The sequence below is a fragment of the Rosa chinensis genome, chromosome 5 (genome assembly GCF_002994745.2).
Source record: "Rosa chinensis cultivar Old Blush chromosome 5, RchiOBHm-V2, whole genome shotgun sequence".
Taxonomy (NCBI): domain Eukaryota; kingdom Viridiplantae; phylum Streptophyta; class Magnoliopsida; order Rosales; family Rosaceae; genus Rosa; species Rosa chinensis.
In genome coordinates this window covers 7,679,288-7,701,377 of record NC_037092.1, presented here as the reverse complement: position 1 = coordinate 7,701,377, position 22,090 = coordinate 7,679,288, and the positions used below count along the sequence as shown (strand labels likewise).

Below are 22,090 nucleotides of genomic sequence, written 5' to 3'. Positions count from 1 at the left end.
ATCATGGTAGCACTAATTTTTTTGCTAAAGAGTTCCAAAAGTTCTCATTGATTAATCTGAGGGTCATGATGATGCTAAATAAATTGATTTATGAGTTGACATCCCAGCTACAATTACCAAAAATCTAATGAACGAGATTAAGACCCTGTTTGGGATTGCATCGTTTTTAAAAAAAATCAGCTTTTGTTCAAAATAATTGTGTTTGATAAATAAATAAAAAACAGTTTTAATTGAAAGTTATAGGTCACTGGCAGTAGATTTTAGAAGCAGCCCAGAGGTTGCTTTTAGAAGCTGCTATTGATCAAAACACACTCTGCAATTGGTTGTTTTATGTACTGACAGCACTTTTAAAAATTGGTAACATGAAACTATTTTAATTCACAGCTGATTTTTCTCACAACACAGCAACTACAGTTTTTTTTTTTTTTAATTCACAGCAATCCCAAACTAGCCCTAAGAGTTATTGTTGAAAGTGTTTTTGTTTTGTTAAAGCGCAAAGTTACCGTATGTTAAGTGCTTCACGACGAAAGATTTTGCTAGTGCTTGTAATAATAACCAGAAATTTTTTTTTTCAACTTTTATGTTAAACGTTTTTACTTTGATATTAGTCTCTTTGATGGGATATAGGTGCCACATGAATCATTTGTCCGTGGATCTAGCTAGCAAGTAGCATTCAATTCATACCTCAGTGCCTATGTAATTAATTGTTGGTGATAAAGATCATCCGGCCGGTTGGTGAGGGAGATCCGCATCAATTTTAGGTCAATCATATAAGCTAGAAGCACAAGTACTAATTACACAGATTCATTCAGTTAAGTATGAACTTTAGAAGATACAGAGAATAGATAGAAGAAAATAACGTCTGTTAATTATTAATCTTAGCCAGCAGGATAAGCCCTTGATTACTTCTCCTGCAAGGATTAGGAAATTACCTGTTTCCTTTTGTATTGAACCCGTTGCGGTCTTTGAGATCTAGAGTCATGCATAAGTCTTAATATAAACAAAGAGAGAAAAGATTGATCAAAATTATAATAGTTAGAGCACAAAATCTCAACAACTTGGAACATTTTTTTAGATCAAAGACAGCACGCCAGACGTTAGCAATATCAAAATCTCACTGCAGTCGTCAGTTTACCTAAAGATAGTTGTTGAAACTTGAAACTTTGGAAAGCTTTAATTGATATAATTAAAGGTCGTGATCTATAAAAACTTATTTATGAGTTTGACATCACACCTACAATTAAAAAATAAATAAATCAAATTAATCAGCTGACATGATGGGCTGTACGTTTGGGTTTGTTTTTGTTGGAAGTGTTTTTCTTCAAGTAGAACTAGTTTCGTTTATTAAAATTTCGAGTGATTTCTTCATATTAGAAGATCTAGAGTGCTCCATCTTCTAAAATCCATAAATCATTATAATTATATTTTTGCCAAACATTGTTAATAAGATTTTGATTCTTTAAAGTGTTTTTCACTGTTCTTGGTTCTTAGTTCTTTGATGCGACGTGCTTTGTGGCATATTATCTTATACCATTCATCTCATATCTCAATATTTTCATAACTTATAGTTTTGGTGAGAAAGATTTTTTTTTTTTTTGTCAAGTAATCATTCATTAACCACAAAGGGACCAAACAACAACAAAGAAACAAAGCAAAAAGAAGCAAAACAGAAACACAAACTCCCCAGCAAAAACAACAAAGCTGAGGAGCCAGAAACCAAAAGACTATTAAGTAGGAGCATGTCCAGCATCATAAAGGAGAATACGGGTGAAGGTAGAAGGAGGATGATTAACCCAATCAGAAGGGCCCATCCTCCTGCGAGCCAAAGAAGCCATATGATCAGCAGCTTGATTGGCGTTCTTGCTGGTCCAAACCCAGCTAACGTAAGGAATAGCAACCGTGATCTCGCGGATATAATGCACCAGCGGAGATATGATCCAATCCGGTAGCAAGTGGGAATCATTCAGGAGATGCACAAGATGAAAGGAATCCATTTCAAAAATAACTTTTTGAAAATTTAAACACAAGGCCAGCAACACGGCTTGATAAAGGGCCAAAGTTTCAGCAAGAAGGATCGAAGAAGCCCTAACAATCCTCGTCTTGCCATGAAGGAGCTCACCAGAACTATTTCGAACTATCACTGCCAAACCAGCCTGCAGAGATTGTTTATCCCAAGAAGCATCTGTATTTATCTTAACAAAATCGAAACAAGGAGGAGTCCAAGGTGGAGGAGGAGGAGGGGGAGGCCTATTGCAAGTAAGAGACAGAGTACGAGATGTTAAAAACTCTGAAGAAGCCACAAAAGCCCTTGTAGCCACCAAAGTCGGATTTGGAACCTTGTAATTGAAAATGCAATCACACCGATGCTTCCAAATGTGCCGCTGATCAATCCGAGAAACAATGTCAAGCATGTATTACTAATGTTATTCTTACAAATTACATGACAAAATAATAAAAAGTTTTTTATTAAAATCAAATAATTTACACGCGTTTTGGATCTTTGAAGAGATAACTGAATAAAAGTCGAACTCCATTAAAGTTTTATACACTACCAAGTCCCAATACACTCATTCCTTCTGTAGGTACACTGTTGACTAACCAACAATTAACAATCTTAATATGTTCATGGAAATGAAAACTAAGGACCGTCACTTTTTATTTGGATAGTGCTAATTCTCTAACCACCTTGAAGTCAAAGCCAAAGTCACGTTAGTGATAACGACTTCAATAGGAAGCAAGGGCACAGCGTCTTCATCATCAACTACCTCAAAGAGTTTCTCAATGATAGGCGGATGCAACTCTTCCGAGACACCCAAAGATCTGGAAAGAATGTAGCCGAAGTGTTCCTTATGCAAACTCCTCTCAGATTTTTGCTTGAGACTCGAGAGAGAATAATCTAGAGTGACTTCTTCTCTTGCAACTATGGATCCTATCTCTTCGAAGAAAATGTCTGTTGGGTAAGAAACAGGATCGTCATCTTCAGAATCTGAGACACAGCCGCTTTTGAATTTCTCCACGATCTTGAATCTGATGGGAACTATGTCCTGTGGATTGAAGAAGAGTAAGTGGGCGAGGTAGGATTCAGTGTTTTCGTTGGTTTTCCGTGCGTCGGAATAAGTAAAGAATATTTCTCTGATGGTTGACATGGTAGCCTCCACAAATTGTTCAAGATCAGTGAATGAAGAGAATGGGGTAAGTAATTGGTGAAAAGAATATTTGTCATATGTTTATATAGCTTTAGCTAGCCCTAAATCGAGTAGGAGAAGAAAACCTTCTCCCTCAAGGATTTGAAACTGAGGGCAAAAAGTTAGGATTAATTAAACAAGAACGAATTGTCATTACGTTTATACAGGCTATAGCGCGCCCAAAGCATTTTCTTTTCCTGCAAGGATTAGGAAATCAGTTCCTCCTATATTTTGGTATAGGTATTACAAAATATATAAATATAGGACATCAAAGATGTACTACAGTTACTAAAACCGTCGTCCCAAAAGTCGTTCGTCCCTTTGAGAATCGATAAATGGAAGAGATGATGAACAACGTTTTCGAGCCAGTCGGTTACTTGTTCAGCTCCGGAGAAGATCACATCCCATGGTGCGATCGAGACATCATCCATATATGAGAGAGAATTTGCAGAGGCAATGAACAAATGTGAATCCACAGAGGAGCACAAAAGCAAAAGAATAATGAGGTTATCTTGGGCAGTTGTTCACTTAAGGCAACGTGAAGATGTACAGCTAGCGTGGAATTGACGTGCTGCTACAAGCAGCTAATAATTCAATGGCCAAAAATACTTACTCCCCTTTGGATCAACGAGAGATTCTTTACCTTCTGACCGTCGGATACTACAGAAGTGGTGCATATTTAACCAGCCGGCGTCTTCTGGACCGGTGCTTAGGGATCCATTATTTATAGCTGAAATCATCTCATGAAACTGAGGATTTCTCAATACATTAAACGGAATTCCATTAGCGCATAATCCTCTCATCACCTTCATATCAACATAATTTTTATCTATAATCTTGAACATATCATCAAGAGCAGTCACGGTGGATTTTTTGTCATCGACTCAACACTCTTGAGGCAGCAACCAAAAAAATCCACTGCGACCACTCATGATCGTATGTTCAAGATTATAGATAAAAATTCTGTTGATATGAAGGTGATGAGAGGATTATGCGCTAATGGAATTCCGTTTGATGTATTGAGAAATCCCCAGTTTCATGAGATGATTTCAGCTATAAATAATGGACCTAAGGGTTATAAGGCTCCATCTTATGAAAAAGCAAGAACTACTTTGCTTGATGAGTGTAGACGAAGTCTGGAAAAAGAATTAGCCCCTGTTAAAGATACATGGTTTACTCACGGTGTTTCAATTGTATCAAATGGATAGTCTAACGTGAAGCGTGAACCACTTATCAACATTATTGCTGCAAATAGTAGAAGAGCGATGTTTCTTTATGCTCAAGATTTTTCTGGGATACAAAAAACTGGTGAAGTGATTGCTGAGTTTATGCTTACTGCAATTGAAGAGGTGGGATCATCAAATGTTCTCCAAATAGTCACTGACAATGCATCAAACTGTGAAGCTGCTGGGAGAGAGATTGAAAAGATATATAAACATATCTTTTGGTCTCCTTGTGTTGTTCATACCTTGAATCTTATTTTTAAAGATTTGGCAAAAGAGCTTGAATGGTTTGAGGAAATTTACAATATTGGAAAAAGTATTGTTAAGTTCTTTTTGAACCACTCACATGCATGCTTTGGCCATGTTCAGAAGTCAATCAAAATTGGAGTTATTGAAAAAAGTAGCGAAAACTAGATTTGCATCACATTATATCTTGTTGAAGCGACTTATTGATTGCAAAGAAGCACTAGCAAGTACGGTTGTTCTTCAAAAATGGAAAGATTGGTTGAAGACTTTAGATGCCGGGAAAAGAAAACTTGGGGAGGACATAACATTAGCTATGTTGTTGTCAGACAATGTTTGGGAGAATGTGATGGCTATAGTGAATATCACAGAGCCAATATATTTTCTAATTAAATATTGTGATGGTGATGGTCAAAAAATGGGTGAAGTTTATGAAAGGATGGACAACATGCTTGGAGAAATAAAAGTTATGAGGACCGAGTTGTACTCTGAATGTTTTCCACAAGTCGAAGATATTGTGCTCCAAAGGTGGAAAAAAATGAATTACCCTATCCATTGTGTTGGATTTGCTCTAACGCCAAGATTTTATGATAGAGATCAAGTATCTCAACAAACCAGCATGGGGAGGATTAACTCGAAAAAGCCCTAATCAAGGTATAGAAGTGATTACAGCTCTCACGGAAGCATTTGATAAGATAGTAGAAGACCCACAAGAAGCAGAGTTATTACGTAATCAATCTGCCTTTTTTCATCAACGAAAGGGTATTTTTGCTACACAAGCTGCCCAAACAGATGCTGTAACTATGGATGCTATTAGTTGGTGGTCAACATATGGTTCACAAGTTCCACAATTAGCAGAAGTGGCGCAAAAGGTAATTCTTTGTTATTATTAATCTTTGGACACTGTTCATATATAATTGTCATTAAAACATGCCGCATAATTAACTATTATTGATATAATTTTTATTTTTTGGGGGGCTTTGCAGTATGCTGCATGCTTAACTATTATTGCTATATTTTTTTTGGGCTTTGCCGTGTGCTGCATACTTAATTATTTTTGGTAGTATTTTTTTTTTTTTAACTTTGCCGTGTATATTCTTAATTATTACTGTAGGTTCTTATTAACATATATAAAAACGTGCGGTTTTTTTTTTCTTTTGTTAAGTATTCTAACTTGATGTATGTATAGGCAGCGAAAAAGAGCTCCGAGAATAGAGGGACGAAAATTAGGGTTTTGGAAACGCACAGAAGCGACTGTTGCCTGTCCGGCGGCGTCCCAGCATCGACCATAGGTCCAGGCCTCATCGATGAGTGGAGGATGTTGCCGGACGGGATTGTGGGGGCTTGGGGTTCCAATTTTTGGTATCCGGTTCGACCTTCTTGGTCGTGTATGATTTTTCGTCCCTCTCAGGCGGCGGTGCAGGCGGGCAGGATGGATGGTTGGCGATCGACGCAGGCTTGGAGCAAGTGGTCAGAGGCTGGATCGTGGCGGCGGTTTTCCATGGATCGTACAGCGCTGACTATATCTCCGGGGTTGGTCGATCGGAGGAGAGTACAAGGGTGTCGAACTTTCAGGCGGAAGGACGAAGCCGGGCGACAAGGCACGGCGAGTTTCTCTCTGATTCTCGGTGTGGGCTCATCGAGATCTGGCTTTACGCCTGGATCTGGCCGACAAAAGTTGAGGTTGGTGTGGCTTGCTGCGTGGTTGGAGTTTTTCCGGCGGTGCGAGTTCGACGGGAAGGATTTATGGGGGTGGTCTGCAGGCGGGTCATCTGAAGAGGAGGAAGATGGTCGCGGCGGCTGGTTTTTGATTTTGTTTAAAGTAGTTTTCTTGGTCAAGATTTCAATTAGGGGTTTGGTTAGGTTTTTCTGGTTTTTAGCATGTCCCTACTCTGTTGAGCTAGGGTTGGGTCAAATTGAGGTGCCATGGATGTGGTGTTTTTCCTGGGGACGAATTGGCTTATTGTTGGTTTTGTCTTATGGTCAATGTGCTGACGAGCGATCCTTGCACGTGGTCTGGCATTTTTGGGACACGGTGTGGAAAAGGGCGTTGGTTGTTTTAGCGGTTGTCTATGAGGTGGAATCGATATTCTCGGGATTCTCGGTAGCCCGAGTCGTTGGGCGGTATTGGTGGTTAGGGGTTGGGCTCTTTCAGCTCATGGAAGTCATTTATGGTGACGGACCCGTAACTGGTTTAGGTTTTAGGGAGGAGAGTGGGGAATTCTTGTCCACCACCGGTCATTCCCGTGTTATGTAACTTCGTTTCATTTTAATAAAGGATCTTATTCTCAAAAAAACTTGATGTATGTATGCTTGGTTCACATGATATTACATATAAACAGGTACTAGCTCAACCAATATCAATTATCAAGTTCATCTATCAAAAGGAATTGGAGTACGTATTCATACATTCACAGTGTTAAGAGAAATAAGTTGAATGGCGAAAGAGCTGATAAATTGGTTTATATTCATTCCAATATTCGTCTCCTTTCACGTTTCTTTGAAGACTACAATAATAGAATTTATAAGAAATGGGACATTAATCCAGAATCAACAGATATAGATGAGTCACCTTTAAAATTGGAGGACTTGCGATGGAGAATGTTAGATGGAAATTATGTAGATGAGGAAGATTCATCGCGTACCAGGAATACTTCGAGTAGACCTATTCCACCTAGTCCCAATGCACAACCAATTCGACCAGGAACACATCAAACTCATATATCCAGATTTATAAGAGCAAGAGACTCAAGCGGCCCTTCGAACTAAGGACTTAAACAGGTGTGATGGCCAAGCCTTCCACTGGGTTTCAGCCATCGAAAAAAAAAAAATTTATTTTTTCTTTCTTAGATTGAAAAACTTAATTAATTTTTAAGCAGTAATGACAATTTATTTTTATATTATAATTCTTGTTGAGATTTTTATTTACAATATGATTATCCTTTTTTTTTCATAATTATATTTATCATATGTAATTTATTTTTAATTAAAATTTTAGCTAATATATCCTAGCGTACCGCAACGATCCACGATCCAAGTAACACTGCTTAGGGATTGAACCAGAATGGAGCCAGGCTCTGAGTCTTAAGAAGACAGTTGAGGATCGAATTGTGAAAGATGGCTTCATTGGAATAGCCGAATAGGCGTTACTGCTGGCGCTGTACGTTATAGTAGCAGGCCGGTGGGATTGTAGCTGCCTTGGCTACCAGGTAGCTTCGTCGTCCAAATCGGAGTGATTGATCCCCATCCATTGTTCATGAAGACTCTTCCAAAGCTTTTATTAAATAATCGGACCAGCAATGAAAGCTAAACTTTATATTTTTTATTTTTATTTTTTATCAAAGAATTTTTTTTTTAATAGAATGCAATTACAAATTAACCGTTTTCTATTTTATGGAGTAAGCGTTATAATTTTATTTCGTATGAAAACATAAAATGTAGATGTTTCATAACCATTGCCTCTGAAGCTTATGAGCACAATGCAACCTTCTTCTTAACCAATTATTGCACCAAAATATTGCCATTTTATGGTAATATAGCCGCATCGAAGTATAAGGTATGGTTTCTGAATTCAAGAGTCAAAACTTAACTATCAAATTTTGGGCATACGTTACATAAATTATAAACCCCAAACTAGGCCTCATCTTATGGTCTTTGGGCCCAAAGCCCGCCCTAAGCCTGCTCGGCCATTCTATTAGGGCTGGCCGGCCCTACTCCTTCTCAAATAGGATAAAGTATGGGTCATACGGCCTAAAGAATAACACATTAATTTTCATAACCATTATAAAATGCCAAAAAATGGTGATACACGCTCACAACAATATCTCTCCGTCCTATTTACAAAATCTCTTAACAAATTAAATTCGTAAGTTTTTTTTTATTTTTTGAAAGGATTAAATTCGCAAGTTAGATCAACAAAAAAGTAACTTTTCTAATTACTTAATTTGAAACGGGGTCGATATGCTAAAAATGAACTATCATTCTAGCAAATTAAGATACCAAATCTTATAACCACATTTGGCTGTAACGTATATCTTCTTATGAGGTTTTGGTGTTACGTTTCCCATTATTTATGACAACGACTATTGGTGCTCATCTAAAATATAAATCTCAAAAACATCTATCCAAAATTCCAAACAACTCGAGCAAGGACATAAACACCAGAGAGTCCAAAGACACACACACAGAGTACTCCCTCCTCTTTCTCTAGCGAAGTCCAGCCCACCAGCCAAGGCCAGACACCAGTCTTTGTCAGTCTACTTCAGACATGCCTCTGAAAGCTGAGAGGTCCAAAACACTTCCTTAGAGGGAAACCAAACATACCCATATAGAGAGAGATCTAAGATCACTCTGTCTTTTAGTTGAAGTCGATCTGTTATGCTTATGTGATGACAGAAGAGGTCTAAGATCACTCTATCTTTTAGTTGAAGTCGATCTGTTATGCTTATGTGATGACAGAAGAGGATAGTAGGCACAACCAAAAACCCTAAGTAGATCCAATGCATGCTGGGTTTGATATAGCTTTTCAAAGGGGAATAGCATGCTCAAGGTTGGAGTAGGCATTCTATTTATAAGATAGGTAGCTATAGTACATGCATGATACCAAATTTGAGGTAAACCTGAAGCTGTTTGTAAAAGAGTAGCAAAAGATTCCCTTATGTACGTGCCTGTTTCTTTCTCTCAGAAACTTCATTATGCTCTAGAGTATAAGGGATTGACACTTGATGTATGATTCCATTGCTATCCAAAAATTGCTTGAACTTAGTACTCGTGTATTCTTCACCATCATCACTTCTAATAGATTTTATTTTTGTAGAGAATTGAGTAGAGACAAATGCACAAAGAGATTGAAAGTATTTGAAAACTTCATTTTTGTTTCTTATAGGAAACATCCAGGCATATGTAGTACAGTCATCGATGAACAACACAAAGAACTTGAATCCACCAATGGATAGAGATGTGGGGAGGGTCCGTAAACATCTGAATGGACCAAATTAAATGGTTTCTGACTTCTAATTTGTCAACAAGGAAAGGATAGTAGTTTCTTAAACTTGCCTAATAGACATGGTTCACAAACTATGGACTCAGTATCAGCTATGCTATGTACATTACATTTATTCAACATCTATTTAACTATTTCATTGAAGGGTGCGTAAACCTTTGATGCACGTCATAGAGAGTGCTTCACTTGTTTCCTAACATAATCAGTTTGTTGAATAGGTTGATAAGTTGCTGGTGTAGTCTGACTAGTCTCACTTGTTAAAGATTGTTGAATTTGGGCGGATCAAATGGAATGGGATACAACTTTTGCTTAGTCAGTCCTTTGTACAAAATGTTTCCAAACACCTTATCCTGTTACACACACATAAACTCATCACACCATAAAAAATAGTTTTTTTTTGTTTTTTTAATTGATAGATAGAGAGCAAATGAGTAGCAAGTTCAGAGACAAGCAACACATTATTCAACTTTAGTAGTGCCATCACTGAATTACGAATGTGACTGATCTATAGCTGTAACCATTACCAATTTGAACAGTGTCATTGAAGCATATTGAGCAATGTTGCTGAGTCGGTGAGCATCACTTATCATGTGATTAGTTGCACTATGGTCTACATGCCAAAATTAAAGAGCATTGTTTGTTGCAGCAAGCATAACAATGGCTTTAGGTTCATTAATTGTTTTGCTGTTCTTGTGATCTTGTCCTGGAAATCCAATGATGTACTGATGTAGTACCATTTGACATTTGTCTGCAGTGTGATTCTTCTTGCCACAGTATTGGCATCCACTTGCATTGAAAGACTTAAAAGTTATTCCCTTGAAATTTAGAAACTGTCCTACAAGTTTTTGCTCCATATCCTATCTTGTTGCACAGTTGACAGATAAGTGCATTGTCATTGAAGTTGTTTCTTGCTATTCCATCATTAAAGTATTCATTTACATTGAAGTTTGCATTATTCATACCACCACCATTAGGATATACTTGCCAGTGTTGAAGTTGCCTGATTGCATATTTTGATTGTTGACATAGCTTCTAGCTCCAGGATTATTGAATCTTGGTCTTGTAGAATTGTTGAACCTTGTAGTGCCTCTACCAGCATAAAAGCCAGTGATACCAGATGAGTTATCATTCATGGTATAAGTGTTGAATGGTGAGTAACCATATGGCTGGCATTGAGCCATATGGATGCTGAGAGGACATTTTCATAGTAGGTACGTACAGAAGGAGCTTGCATTGTTGGAGCTTGAATCATTACATGAACTTGAGGTTGATAGAATCCTGGTGGAACATAAGGAGCTTTCATTGTGGTTTGCATTGCTGGAGCTTGAATCATTGCATGAACTTGGGGGCTGAGTATTGCTAAACACTGGTTGTGAAGAGATACAAGAAGGAACTTGTGCATTCAGAAATGGAGCAAAAGAGGTACTGGCACCATTTAACCCAAAAAGTAGCATTATTTTCAGCCATCATAGTTGTTAAAGGTGTAGAACATTGATTTTCATTTTCAATGTCTATCTCAGCTTCCTTTAGTAGTGTCTTGACTCTTGAGTTAACCCAAAGAGTAACTCACAAATTGAGCGCTGATAACAGTCTTGATTGCTGTAAATTCAGCAGGAAGAACTCTGAGGACTGTCACAACCATGTCTTGTTCATCAACAAGTACACCTACAGTTTCAAGTGCATGTCTATCAATCTCAATGTCATCATACCTTTCTTCAAGTATTTCGAATTAGATCGATTTCAGCTGTAAGATGTTTTGTCTATTTGGTGCAGCAAACTTCAACTTTAAGTTTTCCCACATATGCTTCCTACAGCACTAGTCATAGACTCATAGCAATAGGACTCAAAATTTGGCCAGTCATGTTAATAATGCACTGATCATGTCTCTTCCAGTTAGATATATTCCACAGAGTGAATACTAGTGACTCCATCATAGGCAAGAACAACCTGTGGAGGGCATGGTGTTGAACTATCAACAAAGCTAAAAATATTTTGACCCCTGAGGAATGACTCCATTCTAAACGGTCAAGTAGGATAGATGTTTTCATCAAAGAGAATGTTAGGAAGGTACATAATGGTATGCATAGTAGTCTGAGTAGCAGGTGCAGCAGTAGTAGACTAGCAGTAGGTAGTGCCATCTCCATCTTTCATATTTGTGATTTCTTTTCAAAATCTTATGGATGAATTGAATGCAGGAACTAATTGAACTTGTATGTATATGAATAAACAAATAAGGATGAACTCTAGGTTTTCAAGCTTCTTCAACACTGCTAGGGTTTTCGATTTCAGTTTCTTTCTTCAACTTTTACTTGTATCACTATGAATCCTGTACTAAATATGCAGGTAGTATACGCTAATCACAAATCCAAGACTTCAAAGCCACAAATATCAACAAATTTCAATAATCTTGATGAAATTCCCAAATTTTTTTTCTGATCTACAAAGATGACCTTATATGAATCTTGCATCAAAGCTTAAATCAATCTATTATATGTACGAAACAAAAGAGGCAGAAGTTTTCTGAAACTCAAGTAGCTAAGGCTGCAATACCGATTCCCGATCGAACATGGCTCTTGAGAAAGAGTGTTCGAAGAAAAAAACAGAAAAATCGAAGAAGAAATGGGACTACATTACAAAGAGAGAGTATTCCATACAATTACTTAAAGTTAGGGAAGCAACTACATACGAGTTACACCTGGCTTACTGCTGTAGGCCACAAAGTAACTAAACATGCACTAAACCTATTTAACAGACTCTAATTCCTAATTAGCACTTAATTAGAAACAGTTCTAACAAACCTAACAGCTTAATTTTCTAACAAATTGAATGCTTCTAACAAACTAACTATTACAATCTAACAACAAATGTACTGCAGTTATTAATCATCCGATCTCCTCATTTGGTTCCTTGGAAGTTCCGTACAGAGCGGAAATATTGTTTGCACACAATTCAGATATCTTCTCAAATTTTCTAGGAAGGTAATCAAGTTGCCGATACTTTAGCAAATTATGGTACATCTTTTGTTGGTTTCATTTGGTAGGACTCAGATTGTTCTTTTAGTCATGCTAATTGTAATAGAGACCAACTAGGACTACCAAACTTTCGTTTTCGGTAGTTGGTGTTGGTTTAGCTGCTCCTTTTGTAGTTCTTTTTTTTTTCAATAAATAATGGGGTTAATTAAGGAGGCTTTTTGTCTCTGCTAATCTCCAGTTTCCAGCCAAAAAAATAATAGTTAGCTAACCCTCCTTATTGAAAAACCATCGCCCCAAAAGTCATTATTCCTCCTTTTGAGAATCGAAAAATGAAAGAAATGATCATGAACAACATTTTTGACTCCGTCAGTTCCTTGTTTGGCTCCGGAGAAGACCATATACCGTGGTGCAATCGAGACATCATCCATAGGTGTGAAATAGAAGTTGGAGAGGCAATGAACAAAGGTGAGTCGACAGAGGAGCACAAGAGCAAAAGCATAATGAGGTTATCATGGGCACTTGTTCACTCAATGCAACGTGAAGATGTGCATCGTGGAATTGACATGCTACTACAAGCAACTAATAATTCAATGGCCAAAAGTACTAACTCCCCTTTGGATCAACGAGAGATGCTTTACCTTATGGCCGTTGGATACTACAGAAGTGGTGAATATTCAACTAGCCGGCGTCTTCTGAATCGGTGCTTAGGGATTGAACCAAAATGGAGACGGGCTCTGAGTCTGAAGAAGACAGTTGAGGATCGAATTGTGAAAGATGGCTTCATTGGAATAGGAATTACTGCTGGTGCTATTATAGCAGCAGGTGGGATTGTAGCTGCATGCCTTGGCTACCAGGCAGCGCCACTGTCCCAATCGTAGTGATTGATCCCCATCCAATGATCATGAAGACTCCTCCAAATCTTTTACTAAATAATCAAACCAACAAGCTTTGCAGCTTTGCTAAACTCTATATTTTTTTTATTAAAAGAAATTTTATTTTAACCATCTAGTGTGATAAGATTGATAGAGCGGCTTAGTATGGAATCTCCATGTCTAGTATTCATGTCACAACTCCTACCAATTTGTGGCCAGCAAGTTTGAGGAGCCTTTGGGTTCATACACCAGTGGCGTATGATTAGTCTGGATTTGCTGGGATACCCTTGTGGCAAAGTTCTAAAAATCGCTAGGCGCTAGTCGGGCGGTGGCTAAGGGACTAGCGCCCAGACGCCTAGGCGGGCGCCTAGACGGGGCCTAGGCGGTTTTAATTTTTTTAATTTTAATTTATTTTTATAATATACAAAATATAAATAAGAGTGTGTTTATATATAAAAGTATGTACATATATGAAGACATATTATTATAGTATGTATATATATAAAGACTCATTGCTAATAAATAAGAATAATGAAAGATAATCAAATATACTATAAGAATTCTATTCCCAGATTCCAATCTCATTCGAACACGTGACCTTATGACCACCAAGAATCTTAATAGTTAATATTAGAGGCCATACATGATTCCAAACTCTATCTCTTTAAGCTCCAGACCTTTCTCCTTTGTTATCTCCGCCGTCATCGCTATGAACTGCTTACTCAAGAACTCATATGCTCGCCTGGTTTTTTCTTTCACAACTCGCTCTCAATTCACACTCTCGATCATTATTCTCACCGTGAATCTCTTCTGTTCTCTATTCAATACAAACCCAATAGATTACATGGACACCTGCAAAAGAACCAGACAGATTACATCGCCAAACTCGGAGGCAGGAACCTGACTTGGAATGACTGGTTCCTTTTCAAGTGTCTCGTCTGATTTTCCTTGCCAGGGAGACCGCGGGGATCACCACTGAGATCTATTTTGTTGATTGCATCCATCGACCAACTTGTTTAGTGCTAGATTCATCTGGTTTATCGCAGCTCCAGATTCACCGACAGGCCGCCTAGCGCCCAACAGCCCAACCGCCCAGGCGCCTAGTGGCCCGCCTAGGCCGCCTCGGCGGACGCCCAACCCCAGCCCGCCCAACTCCTCCGATTTAGCACTACTCAAGTCGGAGAGCTGCCGCCCAGCGCCTAGGCGCCGCCTAAGCGGCCTGGGCGGCCGAGTTTTAGAACACTGCCTTGTGGACCTCGGTCTAAATACTAACTAGGTGAGTGTGTTACCAACTCACCAACATAACCGAAGTGGCTTGCTACCTATAAAGTGCAATTACAAATTAAATGTTTTTTTATTTTATTGAGTAACCTTTTATATTTTTATTTCTTATGACATTCTTTTATGTATATATGTAGATGTTTCATAACCATTGCGTCCGAAGCTTAAATATGAGCACATGCAATCTTATTATTATTCCACCAAAATATTGCCATACTATGGTAATACGGTCGCATGGAAAATATAAGGTATAATTTTTTAGGCAAGAGATTAGGGGAATGCAAGCAAATATTGGAGATATGTTGCAATATTAAATTTTAAATCTTAAGCAGTTACACATTAATTTTCATAACCGTCGAATAAAAAAATAAAATTCATAACTGTTCTAAAAATAATATACTCTCACTTCCTATTTACGGGATCCCTTAACAAATTGAATTTGTGTATTAGAACAAGAAAAAAAAGTAAATTTTCTAGTCACCTAATCTGAAACCCTAAGCCCCAAACATCGATATGTTAAAAATGAACTGGCATTCTAGCAAATTAAGATACCGAATCTTAGAATCACATTTGACTGTAACGTAACATCTTCTTACGAGGTTTTGGTGTTACGTCCTCTTGTTATTAAACACAACGACCATCGGTGCTCGCAACATCAAAAATGAAAATCCCATAAACACCCCATTGTATCCAAAATTCCAAGCAACTCGAGCAAGGCCATAAACGTCATTCAGCTTTCCCCGAGAGGCCGAAGACACACACGCATTCCCTCCTGTTTCTCCAGTGGAGTCCAGCCCACCAGACACGGGTCTTTCTCAGTCCGCTTCAGACACGCCTCCGAAAGGTCCAAAGACACCGAAAGCAGCAAAACCCACTTATATTTTCTTAGAGGGAAAAACAAAAACAGAGAGATCTAAGAAAGAACGTACCTGTTGTCTTGTGTTACAGTGAGAAACAAAAAGAAGAAGAAGAAACCAATGGCCGGGTACAGAGCTGAGGACGACTATGACTACCTCTTCAAGGTGGTGTTGATCGGCGACTCGGGTGTGGGCAAGTCCAACTTGCTCTCCAGATTCACCCGGAACGAGTTCAGCCTCGAGTCCAAGTCCACAATTGGGGTCGAGTTCGCCACCCGGAGCTTGGATGTGGACGGAAAAGTCATCAAGGCCCAGATTTGGGACACTGCCGGCCAAGAAAGGTTGGTCTTTTTTATGATCTGGGTCGTTCTCATTTTCTTTAGTTTCATTTCAGGTCTACACTCGTGGAACTATATGTTTGTGTTTGAGGTTTGTTAGTTTAGTATGTGTTGGTGGTTAGATCACGGTAGATCTGGGGACGTTAGAATTAAGAAAGAGAGATGGGAACGATTTATTGGGTTTTGAATGTGAGAGATTGTTGGCTCAAGAATATTAGGATTCTGTTTTAATAATACAAATTTAGATTCTTGTGCAAAGAGTATCTTTACTTAATATATGCTTTTTATATGTGTTTTTTTTGTAGTTTAGAACTTCACATCAACACCACATTTCTTAAGAGCTGTGACTTTAGGTGAATTAATCTCGGCTTCCATACCGAAAAGCACAGTTCCATTGAGCAATTGGATATAAAGTTACAAGCTTTTGTGGATCATACATGTAATAGAATTGATTGTCCTTACCGGGGGGATACAAATTGTTTGATTACTGTTCGACCATATTACTGGCCAAAAGAAAAAATTGACTGTTTTATTTAGCGGAGGTTACTAAATTTTCAGAGGAATGTTGCTGATTTGTAGGTTTTCTTCTTTGTTATATACTATTACTTGTGAAACTTGGATTACAGGCTGTTTGGTATTTTCAAAGTAGTCTGTAGGGCGTACGTATGGATGTCAATCCTCCAAATAATCTTGCAACTTATAATTAGAAAAGTTACTTTGTGTTGTTAGAGAAAGATGAATGGATATTTAGCATTGTGTTTTTCACAAATTCTTAATACAACATGATGATCTCATTGGAACTGCCTTGTCTTTTATGGAAATTATAGGGGTGACTGGTAATATGCTCAAATTTCTGATTTTGAACTATGATATGTTTTCAAAAAAGTAATCATAATATGTTTTTTGTAATTTATATCATTATTATTTTTACGTTTGGTATAAATCTGCTTGTGATATATATTGCAGCACATGCGAGTTAAGTTTCATATGAAGCTTTTGTGTATGAATTACAAGTGAACAGGCAACATAAGTGTGCTATATGTTGGTTATATGTAGGTGAGCATGTGATCATTTAGTGATGAAATTTGATGGTCAGAGGTTGGTAGGGTGCCTTTAAACACATTTCTTCAACTAATGGAGAAGGATATGTTCCATTGATTCTTCAAGTTGGCAGTGGGGTGACATGGGGCTGGCATTTAGGTAGCTTTGATGCTGTAGTGAAAATGGATGTTTCACAAGTGTAACATGTTAGATTGGTTTTGATTTGGTATAATAAAAACCTATTGGTTCATCAATATGTGTAGAAATAGAAAGATTAGTAATGGATATGGACATTTTTGTAAAGAAACTCTGAGCCACCATCAAGCTTTTCTTCTTAAAAGAGTACACACTGGCAGTCATTTTACGATGTCAGAAGTGTTATGGTCAGTACGAAAAGCCATACAAGTTATATTCATTTTGTATTAACAAATTTCCTCTTCATCTTTTGAAAAAAGAAAACTCTATGTCAGTTGTAGGTTTGAGTGGGGATCAAAGTGAATGGTTCATGTTTGCACTTCATCATAGCGATATGGTAAGAAAGTGTGGAACTTATTGCGCTTGTTGTTTTGGGAATTTTGTGACTGTTTGATACCAAAGAACTTTAACAACTACAGCAGCATTCGTTCAAATTGATACTTGTTGAACAATGAATGGTGAGTTGAGTACCCAGAAAACCAGATGCTAAGGATTATCTAGTTTACTTTAGTGTTTTGGCAAAGTCGTATGAGTTGAATGACAGTTCAGTGACCCTTGGAAACTTGAGCTTTAAGTGGCCGCTTCTTAGATTTATATCTCAACTAGTGCTTTTCCAATTGTTCTTTTTTGGTTTACTGGGCTTCTTATCCACTTTTCTGTACATCCTCTGTCTTATTGATAAATTTCTGTCCTTAAAACATGGATTAAATCTAGGTAGCTCACTTTGTTTAATAGCAGTGAAAGGGAGCATATAATTAAGGTTGTAATGTAACGACTTTGCTGCAAGTCATAGGAGTGGTTTGCTGAACATTACTAGTTAATCGCAGAACCTTGTGCTTCATGTACTAGAGAGAATTGAGGGTAGTCAGTAACTAATTTTCTAAAGAATATGCTTTATTCTAACAAATATGTACTATAACTATAAGTTGTGGTGAAGTTAGTCCTTACAATGATCCTGTCTGAAAGAAAACATAAGTTTCAGGTGTCGGACACATCTTCGTTATGTATATACTACGTACTTGAATAACTCCTCTTCTGTAGGAAGTAGGATATATCTGCGACTACTTAGCTACATTAAGGTGTTGCTTGAAACACCACCGCAGGACATGTTTGAATCCCATGTTAAGATCTGTGAACAGGATTGGAATGTTGGCTTACTACGTTATCCTTTCTACCCTCCTTATCCCACTACAGTGGAACCATACATATTTACCTACCTGAGGGGATGGTAACTAATCCTCTCAATATTTTGTTCAACATACATGCAACCCAAAGTAAGGGTTTTTTTTTTTTTTTTTTTTTTTCTCAAATATATAATAAAAGCCACTATCTTGCTTCAAGTCACCATCTGAAACTGAGATGCCGAGCCAGCCAACTCAAACCCAGCCATCATTAGTATCTTTTGTCTTATCGTTTGCCATCTATATATGGTCTACATAACCATATTGCCACTGATGATTTAAATCCTGGCACTAATGGTAGTGTGTCTGGTTGTCGAGATTATGGTTGGATGGTTGTCTGGTGCTGACAGCTGGCTGGAATCATTGTATGTTAGTTAGAATGTTAGAATCAGTTCAATTAGGCAGAGACAAAATGAAAGCTTTAGTATACCACAGGTCCCAATTGTGGACAAAAGATGACACAAGTATTGGTTTTATTCAGATGGTACATGTTTCGTTGAATTATATACTGATTCAAATGATTAATTTAACGTGCCTTCTTTTATGTGATAATGTTGACACTTGATGCAGGAACCATCTATTTTCCTGTATATGAATTTAGTAAGATAGTGTATTGGTAAGCTTTATAGAATCCAACAGCTACCGGCCTTTTTGGTTGAAAATTTGAAATTAGTTTTTGCTGATGGTAGTGCTTACAAATAGTTTAGTGTCTGATATCATTGATTTTTTAACTCTTACTTTTTATTTATAGTTTTGTTGTTTCCAACTTGATATGAAACTGAAGAATTCTACTTGGGAGGTTCATTTGACAATTATCGTATTTTCCCTTTTTTATTTGTAGGTACAGAGCAATAACTAGCGCTTATTATCGAGGGGCTGTGGGTGCACTGCTTGTGTATGATGTCACTCGGAATTCAACATTTGAAAGTGTGGAAAGATGGCTGAGGGAGTTAAGAGACCATACTGATCCCAACATTGTTGTCATGCTGGTTGGTAACAAATCAGATCTACGCCACCTTGTGGCAGTCTCAACTGAGGATGGAAAATCCTTTGCCGAGAGAGAGTCCCTCTACTTCATGGAAACTTCTGCACTCGAAGCAACTAATGTGGACAATGCATTTGCTGAAGTCCTTACCCAGATCTTTCACATAGTAAGCAAGAAGACCATGGAGGCTAACAATGATGCAGCTGCTGTTCCTTCCCAAGGAGAGAAAATTGATGTCAGTAAAGATGTTTCAGCTGTGAAGAAAGGCGGGTGCTGTTCAAGCTAGATTTTGAATCTGCATCAGATTTGTCTGGTTTATGTTGCCACATCTGTTTCTCTGTATACCGGGGTATTGTGTAAAATTTTTCATCCAAAGACAGTAAGTGCTAAGTGGGGTTCAATTTCTTACTTCCAGTGTCATTATCATTACCCGAGACTGCTTATGTTTAGCTGTTGGAAGAGCTTGTCTAGGAACTATCACATGATTTTACTCTCTACATGGGTGTTGAATGGGGGCAAATTTGCACCAAGATTCTGTACTTTGAGATTATTCTTCAGTCCATTAATTGAAATCTTTTATTCAACTGGCCCTTAAGACAGGCTGTTGTACAGAAATTTCCTAGAAAACAAAAGGGTTGGTGAAGATGGTGCCTTGCGCAGTAAGGCACGTTGTTTTGAAAATTAGTCTATTATAAATACTCTTAACACAAGCATAATATGAGCACAGAAAACATTATAATTCTAAAACAGGTAGAATTTTCCATTACTAGCGGAAGGTGTTAATGTTAAGCATGTTACATGTAGATGAAAGCCTGCAGGTTTAGGCTTTAAAAAACTGGGGAATCCTTAAAGCGAAGCTGTCATTTGTCTTAATTTATGCATCTTTCTATGGCAGAATGGATAAGGAAGAAGTAGATCCAATCTAATCTCACTATAATCCAAAGCTAATAATAATCTAAAATCTATGATCCAAGGTATTTGATGATGTAAACGATGACTATGCATTACATTGTGACGCAATGCTGTGCTACTTTGCTATGCAGGTGTTGCAAATTCAAGTAAAAACAAACCCAAATAAAATCCAAAAACAAAGACGGGTCTCTAGGGTCTTTATTCTTTATTACAGCTTGTTTTGGCTGTGTCTCTCATATTATTGTTATTGTGATTATATAAAAGCTAGAGAAATATGAGTTTTTTTTCTCAAATATGGAAACCCATATCAGAAAAATTGACAATATCATGAGATTTGCGAATAAAATTTCATATTTAAGTGTCATTAGTTAGTGGTAAATGGTAATATCGTGTTGTGCTAATTAGTAGTCGACAACGTTTATCTGTTGTTTAGCAAGGCATATCATCAGAGTGAGTTTTTCATTCTAACCACCTCTTGTTTAAGCTCTTTACGTACTGGCACTGTCTATCAGCCTTTAATATTAATAAGAAATCGCGTTTGACAACTCTTTAAAAATTATTAATAAGTAGAGATTTATAACTATGATATCCACTTGGGACCCTTTTCTTCTTCTTCCCAACCACTCCCCATTTATTTACTCTCTTGCCTTCAGCAATTTTGGGGGTAGACTGAGCTAAGTTTTATCAAAAGTGGAGTATAACCCAACATAAGCTGTTCATTTTTTCAATAATCCAGTAAAGAATAGACTAATAGTGGCAGCTGAAGCTTGAAAGAGTCTAATCCAGCTATCATTTACCTAAAAGTCAAAGCTTTTTTTCCGTTATTCTGACTTTTGGAATGGATGTCTAATCAAAACAATAAGAATCTTCCTCAATTTCTGAGTTTTCTGTCAAAGTTGCCAATCAAAGAATCAAAACCTAATAATGGATTTGAGTTTTAAAAGCCTTTGGTGATAAAACATTGGAAGAAATAACGATTGAGATAACTTTAGATATTTCTTAAAGAGAAGATTTAATCTTATTACTGTTCTTGTTATGTTTAAGTCGATGACTATTTCATCACTCTGTATGTTCTCATATCATGTCATAAATTTTCATTAATCGTACTCAAGAATAATATTCAATACAACAACGTTTCGTGGTCTAGCAATCAATTCATATATGTTTAATCAGCACAGTACGAATTTGAAAGTTCAGTTTGGATTGCTTCTTGATAAATATTATCATGGAAGATAAGATTGATTGAATGCAAGGACCATAACGAGGAAGCAAATGGCCATGTGAATCTTAATGGTTCTTGAATTATTATATCTTTCCCAGACAAATAAAGAATAGGCATGCCTTCTTATGCTACTATTTCTCTAATACTTTAGCCTAGCCAACGGTAGCTAACAGTCCAAGTAATGAATTGGGTCTAAGTTTTGATCTCCCTGATCCTAATACATAATAGAACCCAAAACTCAAGATTCAAGACCATTTACAACCCTGTATGAGATAATTAGAGTAAGACAATACCTCGAACAGACAAAAATGGGAACACAATGAATTAGTACGGTGACACAGTGAAATAACTATCTTATCTAGTATTATGATGTTAGCGAACATATACAATACAATTATTTTGTGTCAAATAGATATAAATCCGTGACGATATCAATAATTGATTGATGGGTCCAACTTGAGGGATATTCTATGCGCAAATTGAAAACAGACGGCAAATTATGCTAATTATATCGAGATCATGACAGATCCAGATTAAGAGTTTGTTCATTCATTCACTAAGCTAGGATTAAGACAATGGAA

The 22,090-nt window shown here is 37.4% G+C and overlaps 3 protein-coding genes and 1 pseudogene across 3 annotated transcripts; 3 read left to right on the top strand and 1 right to left on the bottom strand.

Annotated features, from left to right (window-relative positions):
• Positions 1 to 1,727: 1,727 nt before the first annotated feature.
• Positions 1,728 to 2,411, bottom strand: LOC112203038. Its single transcript, XM_024344066.1, has one exon. It carries the CDS (start codon positions 2,409 to 2,411, stop codon positions 1,728 to 1,730), a length of 684 nt encoding a protein of 227 aa, XP_024199834.1.
• A 1,109-nt stretch (positions 2,412 to 3,520) lies between these two features.
• Positions 3,521 to 7,794, top strand: LOC112203037 (annotated as a pseudogene).
• A 4,960-nt stretch (positions 7,795 to 12,754) lies between these two features.
• LOC112203036 (mitochondrial fission 1 protein A) lies at positions 12,755 to 13,538 on the top strand. The gene has a single exon (XM_024344065.2). It carries the CDS (start codon positions 12,955 to 12,957, stop codon positions 13,501 to 13,503), a length of 549 nt encoding a protein of 182 aa, XP_024199833.1. The 5' UTR covers positions 12,755 to 12,954; the 3' UTR covers positions 13,504 to 13,538.
• Positions 13,539 to 15,617: 2,079 nt separating this feature from the next.
• On the top strand, positions 15,618 to 19,972 carry LOC112165542 (ras-related protein RABA1c). The gene is made up of 2 exons (XM_024302091.2): positions 15,618 to 15,976; positions 19,232 to 19,972. Exons 1-2 carry the CDS (start codon positions 15,756 to 15,758, stop codon positions 19,659 to 19,661), a joined length of 651 nt encoding a protein of 216 aa, XP_024157859.1. The 5' UTR covers positions 15,618 to 15,755; the 3' UTR covers positions 19,662 to 19,972.
• The last annotated feature ends 2,118 nt before the right edge of the window (positions 19,973 to 22,090 follow it).

Coding starts and splice junctions, on each gene's coding strand:
- LOC112203038 (XM_024344066.1), bottom strand. CDS start 2,411: ATGCTTGACATTGTTTCTCGGATTGATCAGCGGCACATTTGGAAGCAT.
- LOC112165542 (XM_024302091.2), top strand. CDS start 15,756: ATGGCCGGGTACAGAGCTGAGGACGACTATGACTACCTCTTCAAGGTG. Junction 15,977..19,231: donor GACACTGCCGGCCAAGAAAG/GTTGGTCTTTTT, acceptor TTTTATTTGTAG/GTACAGAGCAATAACTAGCG.
- LOC112203036 (XM_024344065.2), top strand. CDS start 12,955: ATGAAAGAAATGATCATGAACAACATTTTTGACTCCGTCAGTTCCTTG.